Source organism: Mastigoproctus giganteus, chromosome 7, assembly GCF_048544385.1.
Source record: "Mastigoproctus giganteus isolate SK-2022 chromosome 7, ASM4854438v1, whole genome shotgun sequence".
Lineage (NCBI taxonomy): Eukaryota > Metazoa > Arthropoda > Arachnida > Uropygi > Thelyphonidae > Mastigoproctus > Mastigoproctus giganteus.
In genome coordinates this window covers 65055335-65076600 of record NC_143581.1, presented here as the reverse complement: position 1 = coordinate 65076600, position 21266 = coordinate 65055335, and the positions used below count along the sequence as shown (strand labels likewise).

General features: G+C 35.5%; 1 protein-coding gene across 6 annotated transcripts in view; it reads left to right on the top strand.

The window, feature by feature from the left end:
• Positions 1 to 21266, top strand: part of Prp4k (Pre-mRNA processing factor 4 kinase) — a 301728-nt gene that overhangs the window by 111188 nt on the left and 169274 nt on the right. For all 6 annotated transcript variants that reach the window (XR_016547202.1, XR_016547200.1, XR_016547201.1 and 3 more), the window contains one exon: positions 13589 to 13699. Coding sequence is in view for 3 of the 6 variants with exons in the window: in XM_090377695.1 (XP_090233821.1) it covers positions 13589 to 13699 (111 nt within the window). In the remaining 3 variants the exon portion in view is untranslated. The remainder of the gene's footprint in view (positions 1 to 13588; positions 13700 to 21266) is intronic.

Below are 21266 nucleotides of genomic sequence, written 5' to 3'. Positions count from 1 at the left end.
ATATGAAATCAAATGTCTGGATTGTGGGGGGTATTACGAGAGTCAGAACATGAGTTTAAAGATTCTATTAGGGAACCTTCTAGAGCAGTAGACTGCAGACTGGTAAATCTGTTGTGGCTGAACACTTGAGCATATACAGAGAAGGACAACAAGATTGGTGAGGGGAATGAAGGGATCCTCTCACCAAGAGAGTTTTAAGTTCTGCAAATTGCCGTGGCTGGAGACTAGGCACCTGCGCGGTGATCTGATTGAGATGTATAAGGCCTTGAATGGATTAAGCACGCTGAATTCTGATGGGATCCTTGTTCAGATTACGAACCTAAGGGGGCATAAATTCAAATTAAGAAAAGACAGATGTAGAATAGATGTGCGGAAATTTGCCTTTAGCCGGCGGGTGGTTAATTACCGGAACAAACTTCCATCTGTCGTTGTGGAAGTTGATAGGTTAAATAAATTTAAGGAGGAACTGGACAGGCATTTGGAGGGAATGGTGTGATTTTTTTTTTTTTTTGGCTTAAGCTGCATAAGCTCGTACACTTGCTTTCTTGCACCACATGCCACTACTACTACTTCTGGGAGGACAACCACCTAAGGCAAATCTGTCATCATTGATCCTTTGTGGATTTGGTCTTCGGAACATAATACCATCAATGGAGATAGGGGAGTCTATATTCACCCCTCTTTGAAACCGTAATAATAATAATAGTAACTGGACACAACCAACCATCCTGTGCACTTGGTATCAGTACTGGGTGGAAAAAATCCCACCAGGATAAAAAGTCATAATAATAAAAATAAAACAGAGTGGTCCAGATAATCATAATGTGTTTTACCAGCAACTTCTATCAAGATTTATAATTTTCCGGAGGTGGAGTGAAATTTACGAGTTTGTCTTTCCTATAGTAGTCGAATTTCTGAATTTTCAAGAAATATTCTCAATCTGGTTGTTAGTAAGGATCCATACTGTTTTCCATATTAGGAATATTCAAATTACGAGGGGGTATCAAAAAGTTTCTACCCTGCCCTAGATAAAGCATCAGTAGGAAGATGCAATTTTTAATATAAATTGTCTACACATTCAATAACTAACATGTGAAATTTCATTCCTGTAGGTGGAGCCCGGAATCTGAGGACGGATGCTATGGTATGGTAGACAAAGTGGAGTATTGAGTAGTGATATCAAGTTCCTGCTTTTGCAGGGCAAGAAAGCTCAGGAAATTGACAAAGAAATGAAACCTGTGTAAGGGCAGAATTGTCCATCCTACCACACTGCAAAATAGTGAAAATGGGAGCTCCAGTGCGGTCGTACAAGTGTCTTTGACAAGCCAAGAGAAGGAAGGTCATTAACATCCACAGACAGTGAAACAGTTGCAAAGGTTGAGCAGCTGGTGCTGAGTGACAGATGTGTAACAATTCATTACATCGCAAATGCAGTGGGAATTAGTTATGGGTCTGCCCACAGCATTTTACGTGACCATCTGCACATGTCTAGGGTCTCCGCATGATGGGTTCCAAGATTGCTGATGCCTTTGCAGAAGCAATGTTGAATGAAAAGTTCTCGCCAGCTGTTGGATTTGTGTAATGCGGATGTTGAGAACTTTTTTAGAGTGAACCCACCCTATTCTCTTGGCCTAGCACCGTTAGACTTCATCTTGTTTTGGGAAATGAAGAAACCATTGCGTGGATGCTGCTTTGATTCGTCTCAGGAAGTCATCGATGTTTTGGAATCGTGGTTTCAGGCAAAAAGTGCAGACTTCTATGATCAAAGGATTAAACAACTGATCCATAGATGGGAGAAATGTGTTAATATACATGAAGAGTACATAGAAAAGAATTAAAGTTGCTGTGAAGTATCACATTTCTAGGGCTGTTATTTCTAGGTAAGGGTATGAACTTTTTTATACTCCCCCCCCCCTCGTAGGCCAGTGAACATATTGTGTTAATGTGGAATCTAAAATAACTACTATCAAACAAAAGGGGAACAGTTTCTGTTTACATAAAGTTTAAGTTCTTTTCAGTGGGACTGAAACAGTAACTTTAACAAGTACAAATGCTAAACAGGGAGATTTAGGGGAATTATTCTGGATGCTGCTAAGCTTTTCATATCAATAAAAGGTAGTACTGTTCAAAGTATAGACCAAAATGGATGACAGAAGAACTGATGACTTTAGTGGCAGAGAAGAAAAATGCATGGGATGATTATAAATTATCAGGGGGACCCTGAATTGCGTATTAAATTAGTAATATAAATTAGCCTGTAATGAACTTAATCATGGAGTGGTTAATCATGCTAAAACGGATTACAAGAATTTCTTCACTAAGAATGTAAAGAACAGTAACAAGTAGGGCTTACAATACCGAGATCCCGGTCATTTTTTTCTGGTATTCAAATACTGGTATTGATTCAAAAATACTGGTTTTTCAGTACTAATTTAAAAAAAAGGGAGTTTATAATTTAATCACATAAAGGTTATAAAATCACCTTTATGTGATTATGACATCCTTATCTCTACTAGCAAATGTTCGATAAATCATCGATAGGACACCATGCAACATTGCAACAATTCTCGGACAACCTCATGTCTGACTGTATCGTAACTCCCAAGTCCTGTTCCTCCACTACTGACTTTAGTTCAACTCCACCAAGCGTATAAGTTATTTTGGGGTTACTGTTCACCAGGTGTAAGACTTTGCATTTTGCTGAATTAAAGCATATAGCTGCCACTTTTCTGACTATCCTGAAAGTCTATCTAGGTCACTCCGAAGAAGCTCTGCTTGGCGGTGATCATTAACTACTCTGCTAATCTTTACATCATCTGCAAGTTTAGACACCACACGCTATACCCCTTCATAGATGTCATTTAAGATAATCAAAAACAACAGTGGTCCCAATACTGATCCTTGGGGAACCCCACTTCTTACATTAACCCAGTCTGAGGAATAATCATATATCACAACCGCCTGCCTGGTGCCCTCAAGCCATCGTGCTTTCCATCTAAGAATTTTCCCTATGATTCCAGCCTGCTTCAACTTATAAAGTAACTTATCATGTGGTACTGAGTTAAATGCTTTGCTGATATCTAAATAAACAATGTCGAAATTATTCTCTAAATCGAGCTCACGATTGACCTGTGAAAATGGCTAACCATATTGGTTAAACATGATTTTCCCTTTACAAAACCATGCTGCATATCCTACAGAATTCCATTTCCATTTAAATGATCCTGAATTTCACTCTTGATCATTGCTTCCATGATTTCCCCTACTACTGAAGTTAGACTGGCTGGTCGGTAATTTCCCATTACACTCCTAGAACCGCCTTTATGTTCCAATTTACACCAATCTAACAGAATCTCTCCTGAGTGATGCTCTCATAACTAGCCTTAATGGTTCAGTGCACCCACTTGCTGCCTCCTTTAAGATTATAGGGTATATGTCATCAACCATAGGAGCCTTACTCGCCTGTGGGCGTGAAAGTTTTCTCATTAAATCAACATGCGAAATTTCAACATCATTAATTACATTTTTTTCAACTTCACTCCCATAATTTCTTATTGACATGAAGGGTTTTACTTCTGTAAATATCGATGCAAAGTAACTGTCAAGTTCATCTGCATCGGGTATCATCAGTTCGGGTATCTAATACTATGCAATTACATATGCGTCAAATCTGATTTGTCCTTCACTTCTTTGCATTTATATATGTGAAGAATTCCTTAACTGCACTCTTTGCTCTCTTTATTCCTTATCCCCACTTTGCTCTCTCCCAGACTCAGTAAAGTTACTATAGTGAAAATTATACTTCACTGAATAAAACGTCTTTCTCCTTCAGAAAATGATGAACATAATTCAACCATGGAAGACCAACATGAACAGAACATGTGTTCCACAAATTCTTTCCAAAATAAGAAATTGCCTGACTCCAATGAGATTTTAAATGATGAACTTGAGTCAGAAATTAATGAAATACTTTTAACTATTTTTGCTAAAAAAGTTCAAAGCCTAGAAAATATGGACTGCGATCGTCTACGATTATCTCAGTACAATAGTACCAGAATAGAATCCTAAATGGCGTTTTCTGCCGCTAATCAAATATGTACCAAAATTAGATCCATTTTAAACGATCATACTGTTGATTGCTTATGTTTCTTAAATCTCACTTTATTCAGACAGGTAGTGTGGATGCTTAAACATAACTAAACTTTGCAGTAACAATATTTTTTTTTTATTTTTAGAATAACTGTATTTTTAATGATTTTTTTTTTTTTTTTCAGAATATTTATTATTGCAATAAATGTTTATTTAAAACTTGAATTCAAGTAATTACTTGTTTTTTCTTGCTTTATTGCATCTAACTGTCATCAGAATTTATTGAGAAAACGTTTCTTTTTGGAATACCAGTATCCCGGTTTCATAAATTAAAAATACCAGTATTAAGATTTTGACCGGTATTGTTTCAAATGGATGCAAAATTTTTAAAGGTGAGGATACCAGTGGTCAAATACTAATTGGGAAATGAATGATTTTATGAAAACTGAGAAGGGACCAGAAGCAAAGTTAGTTGAGAGCTAAATGATTTTGTAATAACTGAGAGCAAAGTGGAGTAGAAATTGGTCAAATTGAACATAAGAAAGGCACCTGGGGTGGATGGAATCTATCCAGATATATTAAAGGAGGCAGTAAAGGAAGTAAGTAAATCCTTAGCCATAATTATAAAAGCTTCCTTGGACTCAGGGGAGGTCCCCGTGGACTGGAGATGTGCATGTCACCAATTCACAAAGGGGGATCAAAGGGTGACATGAATAATTACAGACCTGTTAGTTTAACTTCTTTTCCAGGGAAAATAATGGAGTCAGTGGTTAAAGAAGGAATGCAGGATCATCTAGACAAGACTGCAGTTATAGTTCAGACATCATTTGTTTGTTAAGGCAAGTCTTGTCTGACAAATTTGATTGGATACTATGATGTGGTCACAAAGGAACTGGATGCAAAAAATAATTTTAATATCATATACCAGGTGGTTATAAAATATGTTTCCCTATTCAGGAGACACCAGAGTCAAAACGTTTAGAGATAGCACTGTTAAAATCGGTGGGTATGTTATTTAGGGTATGGGTAAGCTGTTTGTAGAAGAAAAAAATATTAGTTCAAATCTCTGCTACCAGGGGAGAAATTGGCACTGTAAACATGAGATGGAATGCTTAATTTAGGATTAGATTTTGATATCAGAACTTATAAATCTACAGATATTCTATGTGCTTTTCTTCACTTGAGTTGACATTCCAAAAATGGAGGACTGTGCAACACAGTTCTGTGTAGCATCTCATTGGGGATTTGAAGAACTTTAATACAGTAGACCAAGGAAGGTTCAAGTCTCTTGACACACCTCTGGCACTACGGACTAGTAGTGTTTCTCATTTTGATCTGGAGGCCATTGCAACTGCCACTTCATCCACTACCTCCGTTTCGATACGTGGTCATCTCCTGCCTGGAATTACACTTAACTCTCCAGTCACTTCAAATTTCTTTTATTAGTTTTCTATATTAAAAAAGTAAGAGATTACCTCAATCTTTTTCGTGGAATGCTTCCAGTCAATTCTCTCCCAACTGTGACAAATGAAATAAATTGAAAAAAAAAAAAACGAATTAATGAATTCCCTCACTTATAGAGATACAACCAAATCCGATGCTCAACGGAATCAAAAGCCGAGAGCCCGACCCCGAAACACATCAAACCATCGCAGCAAGACGATGAGTGTGGGAAGACATTGTGTCAGAATAAATAGTTAAAACTGCTTCCAGTTTTCACTATTGCCCTTCCAGCTGTGAATTTCGTTTAATCTGAATATTCATCCAAATTGTAACTTTTAATCCTTTTAATTTTAATTGTGATTTTAATTATTATTATCGGAAGCAGTTTTAACTGTTTATTCTGACACAATGTCTTCTTGCACTCATGGTCTTGCTGCAGTGGTTTGATGTGTTTCGGGGGTTGGGTTGGGGCTCTCGACTTTCAATTCTGTTGCGCATCGGATTTGGTCGTATCTCTATGAGTGAGGGAATTCATTAATTTGTTTTTTTTTCATCTTATTTTATTCATCACATTTGGGAGAGAATTGACTGGAAGCATTCCACGAAAAAGATTGAGGTAATCTCTTACTTTTTTTAATATATTAAAAAATTGTGGAAGTTATTGAGCCCTGTAGCTCTGAATTTTTTACTAATTCTTTATTAGTTTTCGAAGCCCCACTGACATCAAACATCCTTTACACAAACCTTTCAGTTTCCAATATTCGTGTAATGCTGCATTAGCATTACTATTATTCTGGTGGAACAGTTTTACTAAAAGAGCATGTTCCTTTTTTGAAAGAACCATAATGATTATTGACGGTGGCGTTGGCCTTTCTGCTTTTATCTAACAGGATGTCATTCACATAAGCAGCGTGTCTTGAAGTCAGTGACAACTTTTATATATGTGCAGCACCGTTTTCCCCCTGGAGGTGGAAAATTGAACTAATATATTTTTTTTCTTCTACAGATCACTTTCCCCTACCCTAAATGACATACCCACCGATTTTCGCAGTGCTAACTCTAACCGTTTTGACACTAGGTTCTCCTGAATAGGGAAACTTATTTTATACCTACCTGGTGCTTGGATTTTAGAAAAGCTTTTGATACTGTTGCACATGGGAGATTTCTGTACAAATTGGAGCAGTATGACATTAAGGGCAAGTTGCTACAATGGATGAAAGGATGAGTGAGTAGTAGAAGACAGAGTGGTAATGAATGGACACTGCTCTTCGTGCACTGTTGTTATTAGTGGAGTCCCCCAGGGTTCAGCGTTGAGCCCATTGTTGTTTTCTGTATTTATCGGTGATATTGATGAAGATATATTAGGATTAATGTCTAAGTTTGCAGACGATACGAAGGTTAGCAGTTTTGTTAATGACATGATGATAGTACACTACTGCAACAGGATCTGGATATATTGAGAAGGTGGACTGATAGGTGGCAACCGAAGTTTAACATTGACAGATGCGAAGTACTGTACATGGGTAGTAGTAACCCCTGAGTAACGTACCAACTCAGGATGGTAGAGAATGAAAAGGACCTGGGGGTAATTGTGCAGTCAGATATGAAGTTTTTTGAGTAGTGCAGACAGGCTGCAAGAGTAGCTTGGTGTCTTGTCAATGATATACAGGAATTTTTCTAGCAGGGATAAGGAGGTGATTGTGCCCTTGTATAAGACAGTAGTCTTCCTAAAATGAGGTCTGGAGGCCTCATTTTAGGAAGGATATAGAGATGCTGGAACAAGTACAGATAAGGGCAACAAGATTGGTGATGACAGTTCTGCAAATTGCATTGGTGATGCCTAAGTTCTGCAAATTGCATTTTCTGGAGACTTGGCACCTACAATGTGATCTTATTGAGGTGTATAAGCCTTAAATGGTGTGAGTCAGCTCAATGCTGATGGGATTCTTCCTCTTGTTCAGATTACTCACCTGAGGGGACATAACTTCAAATTGAGGAAAGAGAATTGTAGAATAGATGTGTGGAAATTTGCCTTTAGCCAGCGGGTGGTTGATTGTTGTAACAAACTTCCATCTGTTGTAGTGGAGGTCCACAACTTAAAAATAAGATCAAGGCTGTTTGTTATTTGGTTTTTAGGAGCATTAGCAACTAAGGCCATATTGCTCCGGGAATATTCGGTGGTCATTCCCTTGACCTTTTCACATCCTCCGTATTTGGTGGTGATGGGCTCGAACCCCGGTCTAATCAAGAAGCGTGTGCTACGCACTGCTGCTCCTTCCCATCTGGCTACGGAGGCACCAAAAGATCAAGGCAGGACTAGACAAGCATTTGAAGTGAATGGATGGGTGAAATGGGACGGGTTTTTTTTTTTTTTTTTTTTTTGACGGATGCTATATAAGTTTGCTTTCTTGTATCATATACCTCTACAAATGCTAATGTTTGGCCATATAAAATTTGACAAATTTTCTATTTCTTCAGACAAGTCCATAGCATTGATATCACTTTCTTTTAAAGAAGGATCTGACAAATTAGTTTTTAAGTCCATACAATGTTTAATTTTGTTTTTTTTTATTTAGAATGTAAACAAATAAAGGTAGTTTAAAAAATTAATACTATTATTATGAACCTTCAGTTGTTGGAATCTCACTTCTATTTGTGATATTGTTATCTCTAGAATGACATAATAATATTTTATTTTATATGAACCTTGAGGCGAATTTATAGTTTCATCAGTACTTTCTTAAAGAAACATTATTTTCTTTTATCATCTTCGTATAATTGAGACTTCTGTAAATCTAGTTTTGCAGTCTATTTCATTAGCTGCTTCATTTAACATATTTTGAAAACCATCACCCGTCCTGGATTCTTGGAAATAATCGCTTAATTCATGTAACATTTTTATGGTTACTGGTACTGACGTGTTTAAATTTTGCATTGATTTTTGATAATATATAATATCTTTTTGATAATACAGTGGAACTTCTCTATTACGAACTTCTATTTAACGAATTTCTCTATATTATGAATTTTTTCGCGAAAGATTGCACCTTGAAACGAAATTACATGTAAAATTAACCCCATATAACGAAGTGTTAGTCTCTCCATAACGAATTTTTAAAAAAATTAGTAAATGCATTTTTACTAATTTTTACTAACTTGAAGATTTTCAAGCATTTACTGCTAAACAGCCGCTCAAATATACTGCCTCCCTTCCTTCCGAAATTGCGCATTAGCATCTGGAATTAGTCATGCTTTTAGTGAACACTTGTGGCCATTGATGCGTGTCGGAGGGTCTTTGTTTCATTTTTGTTACAGTTATTAAACCAAATGGGTTTTCTTAAAAAGTGGTCGTAAACTTTACAATAAATAGGAAAGATTTGTAAATTGATGTTGGCTCAGAGGAAAGCAAAATTTGCTGCGGTAAACCTTTAGCATGCTGCGGCGGCAATACATAGTATGCTACCATAGTCGGTTTTTAGTAACGCCTACTGAGTGACATTCACTTCTCATCTCAACTGTACCACTTGACCTTCGTGTCAATCATTATATGATATGTCCGTTCTCGTCTAACTGGACTCCCAGTAGATGGTTTTCGTGATTTTTTTTTTTTTTTTTTTTTCTGAAAAGTAACATACTGCATACGCTAATCATAAATTTTCTTTCGTGTATATATGAATGAAAGCGGAATAAAAGAAATTCACAAAGTCGTATATTTCTTCAAAGGGAGTGATACTGTTGAATTGGCAAGGGAACGTCATTGAGTAGGCGGTACCTGTACTAACAATTCACTATATGGCCAGTGCAGCGAAGTTTCCGGTGTATGTATCGGCAAGAGCCACAGTCCAGTAATTTTTACAATTGCAAAAACAATGTCGAAGAGAAAGTGTTTAAGTATTAATGATAAAGCAAAGATTGTTATGATATTGACCAGGGTTTTAAGAAAAAAGATGTTGCGCAGAAATATGGCATATCTACAAGCAGTTTATCTACGAATTTAAAAAAATCGAGAATCAATTTTAAATGCTGATAAAGCTGATAAAAATGCCGAAGATGTTGATAAAGCTGTTCTAAAATGGGTGCAAATGATACGTGAAAAGAATATCCCAATATCGAGCCTAATAATTAAGCAACAAGCTCTGAAATTTGCACAGTCCCTTGGACATAAAGAATTTAATGCGAGCACTGGGTGGCTAGATAAATTTAAGAAGCGCCACAGAATTGTGGAAAAGGTTATTTGTGGAGAAAGTGTTAATGTAAGCTAAGAAGATTGCAACAGTTGGAGGAACAATACCAGAAGATTTTGGAAGAATATGAGCGTAAGGATGTTTCTAATGCTGACGAAATGGGTTTATTCTTTAAATGTTTACCGAATAGAACACTTGCTTTTAAGGATGATAAATGTTTTGGCAGAAAGCAAAGAAAGAATCACTGTGCTAGTTGGAGCAAATATGACAGGAAGTGAAAAATTAAGACGGTCGTCAGAATATCAAAAAACCCAAGATATTTTAGAGGCACAAAATCTTTGGAAGTTGACTACACCTTTAATAAAAAAGCATGGATGACAAGTGATATTTTTGAAGAATGGATATTAAAACTAGACAAGTGCATAACAAAAGAAAAAAGGAAAATCGTGTTGGTAACTGACAACTGTCCGGCACATCCTGCCAATATTTCTGCCAAACTTAAAAGTGCGAAGTTGTTTTTACCACCAAACTTAACGTCAAAACTCCAGCCAATGGACCAAGGCATTATTAAAAATTTTTAATTTCATTATCGAAAGAGAATAATAATGAAGATTGTCAATGTGTTATCAGAAAATAAAAACTTGGAGGTTACAATTAACCTTAGAGATTGCATCTCTGAACTGACAAAAGTTTGGACAAATGATGTCGCTCAATACACTATTCAAAATTGTTTTTCGAAAGCGGGATTTGCATTGAATACAGAAGTCGAACAAGATGAACTGCCCCTTTCACAACTGAAAAACTTATGGACATTATTAGAATCGTCCGGAAACATCGAAAATGAAATAACATTGGATAGTTATGTTTTTGTAGATCACAGCAGAACATCCAAATGAAGATGAAATACTGCTGAACAGTGTTAGACGCGACCATGATCACGAAGAAATTAACGATGACGCTGAAGAGACGCATCAGAACAACCCGTAGAAACGCCAACTCGCGAAGAAATGATTAACGCTTTTAAAACGGTTCATATGGGTCTACAGTTTTGTGAAAATGTTCCTGATAATTGCTCTGAACAAATGTGAGGTTTTCTTTGAAAATCAATTTTTTAATTGTACTGTGCAAACAAAAATTACAGATTTTTTTAATTTGTGATATTTACCAGCGAAAATTGCCTAAACGTAATTTAAATAAGTATGTTTTTGAAATAAAATACATTAAAAATAAATGTAGATTCGTTTTCATTTTCTAATTAAATAATTTCTAATAAAAAAGATATTATCTGTATAACGAATTTTCTCGCCGGATTTATCGGTGAAAAAATTATATACAGTCGAACTGACTGTATATAATTTTTGATAATATATATAATTGATTTTTGTTATTAATGACTTAGCTACATTTCTAGAATCATTATCATGGGAAGTATTTCTATAGATATTGTATAGAGTATCATATATTTTATCAAGATTGAATTTTAGGACTTTTAATACATCAATTCTACATTCCAATGGCATTTCACAAATAGGTTTAAGTGTCATTGTTGGAAGTTTCGATTTTAAGACACTCCAACGATATGTTGATGCTGAAAATAAAATGTAAATTTCATGGAGAATGCTAAAAAAAATTGGCGATTTCTAAAGAGCCTTTTGTGACAGCATTGATCATTAAATCAAAAAACTGTGCAGAGCACAAGGTATGAAAAAAGCCCTAGAATTTACATCCAAAAATTATTTTTGAAGGCCATTATGTTTACCTTTCATGTTGGTTGCATTATCGCAACTCTGGCCATGCATGTCATGTGTTGATATATTTATCTTTTAAAAAATCTGCTACAAACTCTGAAACCGGCACCTGTTTTGTCTTTCACAGCGTAAAAACCTAAAAAATGTTCTTTAATTTCAACCTTTTCGATCTCATAATTTAAATTGACAAATCGTAACACAAAAATTATTTGTTCTTCATGGCTTACATCACGGTTGGAATCTAATATGGTAGAATAATATTTACACTGTTTTAACTATTTAAAATTTTAAATAGTTAAAAACAGTTTAAATAGCTATTTAAAATTTTAAATAGTTAAATAGTTATTTTAAATTTTTTTAGCAAGGAGCTTAGACCTTGGATGACAGAAAATGGGCAAAAGTAGTCTGGAATGACAAGACACATTTCTGTATTTGGCAGTGATTGTTTTTAATATGTGTATTAATAAGGCATGCCATTTTTGCTGAAATATATGAGCACTGACAGTGAAGGAGTTAATATCATTATGTGGGGTTGTATGTCAAGGGATAGTGTCAGAAGGCTGCATGTTATTGACAGTGAATTAAATTTAGATAAATATCAATCTGGGATTCTTGAACGATGATTTTTCTCATTAATTAGTGACTCTTACCCTAGTAGATAGGGCAAGTGGATTTTTCAGCAGGATGGTGCATCTTTCCACATAGCCAAAACTGCCTGATACAATTGTCTGAAACCAAATCTCATTGAAAATTTATGATGAAGGCTGAAAGTTTTGTTTCCTGCCGAACAATAAAAGGAAACTAATTGAGTGTCATTTGAGATTGTTTCAAGGTAATCATACTTGATACAATATTTGATAGGTTTTATTCAAAGACAGATTGCAGTTGTTTTAAAGGCAAGAGGCTTCCCAACAAAATATTAATACTGTATTAAATGAAACTTTACACTTAATTTCTGAATTGAGATTTTATGATTATCCACATTATTTTTTACTAGTAAGAAATGAACACACAAGGCATTAATATACTATGAATTTACAATTTACTATAAAACTATCAGTGTAAATACACAATTCTTTGTTTGTAATAGCAAACTACAGTAGTAGTAGTGTGAATGGCATTGATTTAATTGTATCTCATATTGTGACTGTCTTCACAACGAGTTACTGTGTGTATTGCACTACCTCGAATAAGTAACACTTCACCAAATGGAGAAGACTATTGCTACTTATTCTCAGAGGATACCACCATCCAGGCGACACTGTTTCAAGGCTTGTTGGCCTTGAAAGTATATAGTACTTCGTAACGTGTAGTGCTTCATAACTGGGTTGGCATGGCATGATTGCAACACCAGGATACAGTGGCGGACTGGGTCTAAAAATATTGGTTGCCAGGAGACAAAGGGGCCCACCCATAACTATTATATTTTCAAGCTACTAAAAGGTCATTAACATTTTTAACATATCGTCTAATGTTATTGCAAAGGAGGCCCACTTGCCATCAGGCAAGCTGACACCCTGACCAGCCTGCCACTGCCAGGATACCTACCTGCCCATTGATGATAGGCCAGCAAGCCTTGAAACGGTGCCATCTGGGTAGTGGTATCCACTTAGAATAAGTAACAATAGTCTCCTCCATTGGTGAAACATTGCTTATTAAAAGTAGTGCGATACATGGTAACTCGTTGTGATGAAGGTAATCACAATATGTGATATAATTAAATAAATTGAATGCTGTTCACACTACTACCGTAGTTTGCTATTATGAATGAATAATTGTGTATTTACACTGATAAGTTCTATAGTACATTATTTTTTAATAAATGTGTTTTGTATTGTTGTTGTTTCCATTATTGTTTCTTAGTTTTTTTTTTAAAAAGGTTAAATTGCAACTAATATGAGACTTTTCTTTCAAAATAAAATAAACAACTTTGAGTTTAAAATGAAGGTAGTAAATTGATTATAAGTGAAATTTATATATAATTTTTAAGTGTTTAGAATTAAGTCCAATTGTATGTGTGTGTATATACTGATTTTATAGTGTGAATTGTAACAAATAATATTATTTACTTTTCTTCATTTTATTTTATTATCATTTATTATTATTTATTTTTTTTTTTTTCAGAAGCTTGGAGTGGCTCCGCATCATAAGGATTCTGGAAGTGGAGTATCTTCTCCTTTCCATTCAGAAAATAGTGGCACTAGCACACCTGATTCTACTAGGATTGGAGATCAAGTATGTTTAAAAATCTCTCCTTATCCCTGTTTGAGATGTTTAATATGGTATAATGTTGGTATTTCATTTCTATTTTCCCCTTCTCTGATATTTAGAAATTAAGTATTATGGCATTTTTTGTTATCTTATATTTAGTTATAGTTGGATAAACATATACACCACCTGTTTGGAAGAAGTCTGAAGTCCATTTCTCATTGCCAACCAAAGTTGTCTGCAAAGAATTTTTTCATTTGCAATTAGATAGTCTCAATGAATGCACAGGGTTCCAGAATCTCTTTTCCTATATGTAAGGGGTTGCTCAAACTTTTTAATCTTTGTGGGCTGCATGAGCATTGGTAGCCACTTTAATTAACCTTCATTTGGGATTATTATAATGGAAAAGGAAGAATATCACAAAACAATTTATTTAACATTGTCTCCAGTACTTCTCAAAGAAATAATTTCAGTTAGAAATGTGGAGTTGATGCTTTGATTATATCACTTTGGAAATGTCTAATTCCAGTCTGAAAAATGCACTCTTAAATTAATAATTATTGACCATCAAGTGCATGTTGGCTGATCTTTTCAATTTCATTATGGAGAAGGCCTATTCACAAATGTATATTGATGCCAGAAAAATTGGTAATTTTTTTTCGTCTAGTGAACTTCTATATATTTTTTAAATGCTTTGCTTTTTGTGCTGAATAGAGGGCTGAATTTCTTTTTCAAGTTTAGAAAAATCCCAAAATCATTCCCTGGAATTTGGCATGAAGATCATGGTTAATTTCAGGAAATTGTTCAATTCTGAAGCTTTCTTGGCACTTATGCATTTCTTTCAAATGTGAAAAGTTGCCTTTCTTTAACTGTTGCTCCTGAAGCAACTGTTTAATTTTTCAAACTTCAGTTGTCACACTTCATATCTTGAAATTGCCTTATCACAACAAGTTGTGACTTGTTGCAACGTGTGATAAGTCATCTAGATATAGTAATACATGTATCACCCATTTATCTGCAGTCAGTCTGGATTAGTGCATGTTGAATGGAAGTTATTTTGTGTCTCATCACTTTTTAAAAAAAGTGATTTTACTGAGCAGCAAACTTGCATATTTTTTTTTTGTTTGTTTCAAATTAGGAAAAAGTGCAATAGAAACTCACAAAATGCTAAACTTTTCAGATAATGAAACATCCATTATTCTTGATCAGATCATGAACAGATGGAATCGCTGGTTTTGGAAATTGAGGTTTCAGAGATGAACCTCATTCTGGTTGCATTTCAACTTCAAAAACCTGTGATTCCATCTCTCATGTTCATGATCTGATCAGGAGTAATTGACGATTTGCTATCTGAAAAGTTGCTAGTGAAATTGGTATTTCTTATGGGACATTTCATCAGTTTTAAAACAAGATTTTGGAAGTTATGCATTTCAGCCCAGTTTGTACCTGGCATCCTCACTGATGATCACACTCAGTGGTTTCTAGCAAGTCATCATCTTGTCAGTGTGCTATTGCTGATCCACACCTTGCACCTTCTATCATTACTCGTGAGGAATTGTGGGTGTGTTACTGACCTGAAAACAAAGGCCGAGTTCTACCATGTCTTGACCCCTCCATAGCCAGGTGGGAAGGAGCAGCAGTGGGTAGCACACGCTTCTTGATTAGACCGGGTTTCGATCCCATCACCACCAAATATGGAGGCGCCTCCGTAGCCAGGTGGGAAGGAGCAGCAGTGCGTACCACACGCTTCTTGATTAGACCGGGGTTCGAGCCCGTCACCACCAAATATGGAGGATGCGGAAAGGTCAAGGAATGACCACTGCATATTCCGGAGCAATATGGCCTTAGTTGCTAATGCTCCTAAAAACCAAACAACAACAACAACCACCAAATATGGAGGATGCGGAAAGGTCAGCGAATGACCACCGCATATTCCCGGAGCAATATGGTCTTAGTTGCTCATGCTCCTAAAAACCAAAATAACAAACAAACAAACATAACAAACTACCCTGTCTTCTGCAAGGTCCAAAAAATCAGGACAATCTTGATCAAATGTTGAAGATCATGTTTATTATAATTTTTGACTTGCAGGCATTGTTCGTTATGAAATTGTCCTGAATGGTTAAACAGTGACCAGGAATGCTTCAAAACAGTTCTATGAAAATTGTGCAATTTTCAGAGAAAACAGCCAAAAAGTGGGCTTCAGGGAATTGGTGCTTTCCTTTCTAGAATTTCTTGTGAAGCACTCCATTGTGGTTCTACATCTGCCACACTAACTGTAATTAACTCCCTGTGATTCCCTCCCCCAAGCTTAAAATCCCCTTGAAAGGTTAAGCTGGCATAGGTGAACTATGAGAAGAGCAAGAAGCAGGGACAGTTTTTCACAGAAAACGAGTGATCACTAAATTATGACCACCTACCTAATATTGTGTTCGGCCACAGTTTGCACACATAACAGCTGCTATTCACCTAGGCCCGTGGTGGCGAACCTATGACACGTGGGTCAGATACTGACCCACGAAGGCTTTGTAAGTAACCCAACGCGCACGCGTTTATTGTAATATTGGCCTACTTTTTTTTAAAATTATAACAGAGAGAAAAGATAATCGAAAATATTAAACAATTATAAAATATAAATATGTAATGTCAGATTTATAAAAAAAAAATAAAATATATAAATAAAAAATAACAAAAATCCAAGTGGAATGTGGACGTCGCGCGTCGGCAAACAGTGTTCTATTTGTATTAAACTACGCGTGTGGGTGACTCATTACATTTTGACATTAACTTGGCGCGATTTGTCGTTGCATTGAAGAACGGAGATGTATCGGGCTAGTACAAAGTTACCAGCTCGTACTCTCGCAGTATTGGACTAAGAGGCAGACTTGACGTACGCGTCTAATGTAATGCCAGTTGTAATTAAAGTTATCAACTTTATAAACTTAATAAGCGAGAATTTGCACAATTATTAGAGGAAATTGAGTGTCAATATTCTGGGATTTTGACATACAACAATGTTCGATGGCTCAGTTGTGGCCAAGTTCTTAATCGGTTTGTCATTTTATTAGACGAAATAAAGCTCTTTTTGAATGAAAAAAAACAATAGTTATGACGAATTTTCAAATATAGATTGGCTAAATGATTTAATGTTCTTATGTGAAATCACTCAGCATTTCAATGAACTGAATAAAAAACTTCAGGGACATGGACAAATTGCACTAATGATGTTTGAAAATATCAAAATATTTATGAAAAAACTTGACATCTTTACTAAAGGTTTGGAAATGAGCACCATGAAATATTTTCCTCAATTACAAAAACATTTTCAAAACACTAAAGATTTTGAAAATATTCTTGACATTCAAGAAAATGCAATTAAAAAATATTTAACCATTTTGCAAGAAATAAAACAAGCTTTCCATGAGAGATATAATCAATTTAAAAGTTTGGAAAATACATTTCGCTTTATTTTATGCCCACATAAAGCAGAGTACGATACAATGCAGCTAAACGATTTTATGTGGCTAGGTATCACTAACTTAGAAATGGAATTAATTGAATTCCAAAGCAGCATAGTGTGGAAAAATAAATTTGAAAACTTGATTTTCGAAGTAGAAGTAAAAATTTCAGAAAGTAATGCAGATAGGCCTAATGAAGATCCCACACTAAAAGTTGAAAATATTATATTAAACGCATGGTATTCTTTACCGAACCAATTTTGCATGTATGAGGAAACTGGCTAACCCTCTTCTCACAATGTTCAGGTCCACATATTCATGTGAAAAATTGTTTTCCTCAATGAATTTTGTTAAATCTTCCAACAGGAATAAACTTGGAAATGAATTGACTGCAAAATGTATTAAAGTAATGAACACGAAGTATGTACCTAATATTAAGAAACTGTCTGAAAGTAAGCAACAACAAATTTCGCATTAAATATACTTTTATCAACTTTATTACACATACTGTATCTGTAATTATGTTAATTATTAATGAAGAATGTTTCAAAATAAAAGCGTTTTCTTTTATTCCTTGCTCATTCAAATACTTTGTGCAGAGGCAATACTGGTCATGATGTCACCTGGTGTGGTACAAGATATCAAATCAAGCTTCGATATTTACTTTTTTTTTAGCTCTTCACTTGCAAAAGTTAAATTTATAAATCAAAAAGGAAACTAAAACCTTTTTTGGATTATTTCAAAAGTGAGAACCAAAAAGATTCAACTGTCAACTTTCTCTTAACAAAATGTTTGATGTTTCCAAATAATTGGCACCCTTTTTACTCCCCCCCCCCCTTTTCTAATTGAGGCCACTAACTTATGACTCACGGGCTAGTATTTAAAAAAGAAATAAAAATAATTGACCCACTCTTCAAAAAGGTTCGCCCTCACTGACCTAGGCATTGAGTCCACTAGATGTCTGAAGACATCTGTAGAGATCCACAGCCATGCTGCCTGCAAAGTTGGAATAGAAGACATTTAGATGTCTATACACTACACTTCCCATTCCAAAACTTCTCAGAGGTGTTCAGTTGGATTGAGGTCAGGCGAATTTGGAGGTCAAAGGAACTGGATGCAAAAAATCATTTTGATATCATATACATAGATTTCAGGAAAGCTTTTGATACTGTTGCACATGGAAGACTACCGTACAAATTGCAGCAGTATGGCATTAAGGGAAAATTGCTACAATGGATAAAAGGATGGTTGGGAAAAGACAGAGTAGTAATCAGTGGATACTGCTCTACATGAACTAATATTATTAGTGGTGTCCCTCACAGTTTGGTGTTGGGCCCATTGTTTTTTGTATATTTATCAATGATATTGATGAAGGTATGTCAAGCAATGTCAAAGTTTGCAAACGATACAAAGGTAGGCAGGGTTGTTAATAACAGTAATGACCGTATGTTGCTGCAACAGGATCTGGAAAAGTTGGGCCAGTGAACTGAGAAGTGAACTGAAGTTAACATTGACAAATGCAAAGTACTGCATATGGATAGCAGTAACCCCAGAGAAATGTACCAACTGGGTGGTGTTACACTCAGGGTAGTAGAGAATGAAAGTGGCCTGGGGGTAATTGTGCAGTCAGATTGTGCATGAAGTTTTTTGAGCAGTGCAGACAGGCTGCCAGAGATCAAGGGGTCTTGTCAATGATATGGAGGGTTGAGATTCATAGTGGTGTAAGTCAGTCTATTCTCATTTTTGAGAACAAGGTGTTTTGTGTTTGCATTCATAAAAAACTCAAATTTAATTTAATCAATTGTGTACACATGGAGGTTAAAAAAACTTGAAAAATTTACATGAGTGTGACAGTTTTCATTAATATATAATTGACTTACACCATTATGTTTCTAAGTAGTTTACCTATATTAAAATGGTAAATTACTGTAAGGAAATGACTGTGTAATCAAAACTATGATTTCATACAGAAGAGATTATATTTTTTCCCTGTAAAAAAAGTACACTATAACAATTCTAAAAAACCTGAGCAATCGGCACATTGGGAATTTTTTGTCAAAATAGTTAAGATTGTCTTAGTTGTTACAGAATGATCACAAAAAAGCTAAGATGAACATAATAAATTTAATTATAATGTGAAAGATGGTCGCAAAATTAAAAAAAATTGTAGTTGCGTTTTGTTGATGTTCTCATTTTTTTTTTTAAAAAGAAATTAAAGTCATCATCATTAATTCGCTAATCATAAAACACTGTCGCCACATCTTCATCTTCTTCCTCGTAGTCAGATAAGTGACCTAGATCATCAAGTTTTTCTAATCTTCTAATACCTTTAAAGAAGGCATGGTGAACTGGAGGGATGTATTTGAGAAGGTATAGCATGTCTCTTTTCTTTAGGAAGTTCAACACTCTGGGACCATCATACAACTTTTCTTGTTCAGTACTTTTCAAGCCCTTAGGTTGACCCTCCTTATTGGGTTTGACATTCAGTTCCTTGAAAGGGGTGTCTTCATCCAATGTACACTTGTAGAAAAATGGGTTTTCCTTTTTCATAATGGAGCCATTATATTTTCAACCAATTTACATTTTCGCCTTCAGCATTCTTCCATTTTGTTATGTCTTTTTCAAGAGCTTCTGTTTTCAAAAAAGTAATCTTGTTGTGTCTTTAGTACCATAAACCTGTTGTGTCTTCTGGCAGACTTCATAGTATTATACCATCCATCCAGAACACAGATAATCTTGTTTTTTTTTTTTTAGCCTTGCTCAATCAGCCCAAAGTCTGAGTCATTTGGAAGGTAAGAGCGGCCAGAAACCATGAATTCTATGACTTCAACTGAAGTTGCTTGAATCAGTTTCATTAACGATAAGGATACCTTAATGTTCTGATTTTGGCCAGTGCACGTGTTGCTGTATATGAACACATGCTTTTTTTTTTTGTTCAACTTAATATGCTTAGTCAGGTAAGAAGCAATCTCTTGTGATGGAATGGTCTCATCCCAAAGTACATGTAGCCAAGGTTATTTGTGACGTCATGCAAACTTAAATTACAGCAGTACATATTGCACCTATAGTAGGGAGGCGCCTCCGTAGCCAGGTGGGCAGGAGCAGCAGTGCGTAACACACGCTTCTTGATTAGACCGGGGTTCGAGCCCGTGACCACCAAATACGGAGGATGCGGAAAGGTCAGGGATTGACCACCGCATATCCCCGGAGCAATATGACCTTAGTTGCTAATGCTTCTAAAAACCAAATAACAATTAACACAAAACCTATAGTAGTCCTCAGAAACAGTTAATTTTGAGAATAGCAGGGTTTTTTGTAAATCTATCATAATTGTATAGATGTCAGAATTTCCTCGGCTTCCAGCCCTTTTCTACATCAGTCAACTGTTTATATTCGCCACAGACCTTGCAAGCGTCCTTTCGAGGAAAGTGAAAATGTAAATTAAATTCTGTGTTGAAGACATGTCTATAGTAATACTCTTTAAGAGGTTCAGTCTCTCTTTGCCCACACAATTCACAATAAAGCACATACATTTTTCTTACGCTGAAGTCAGGGCTAAGGAACTTCCTGTTCCGATTATCTTTTTGAGTTTAATAACTTTGAAATGCTGGGAAAATATTAATGTGATCCTTAAGTAACTGTTTTTTTTTTTGTTGTCAGTTATCTTTTGTGCCCCTACATGTTTTCCCTTAAATCTTCTCCTGCAGACTTCCCCTTCTTTAGTTTCTCTAAAACTCTTGTCACCCTTTCATCAGATACAACAAAAGTGTCGAGAAAGAATTTTTTACAAACACCTTCTGTGGTTTCTTTTTAAATGTAAGATAAGTTTATACATTGCTTTCCTCTCTAACTGCCATTCCGAGGCCACCTTTGCTTTATAGGTTCATGATGTATAAGACTGCATAAATATGCATTCTGTCGAGAAAAATCAGCCATGGATATAAAATTATCACATTGCTTTCTCCTTTCCTCTTCTGTTAAGGACTCTATGCATATTTTTTACAACCACAGTCTAAGTTTTCAAACTGCTTACACCCAACTTGTGTTCCTTTTGAGTTCACATATGCCTGACCTGAATTGCGAAGGCTTCTGACTACAGCTCTTTTTGACTCTTTCCTTTTTACATTTTCTAGGTC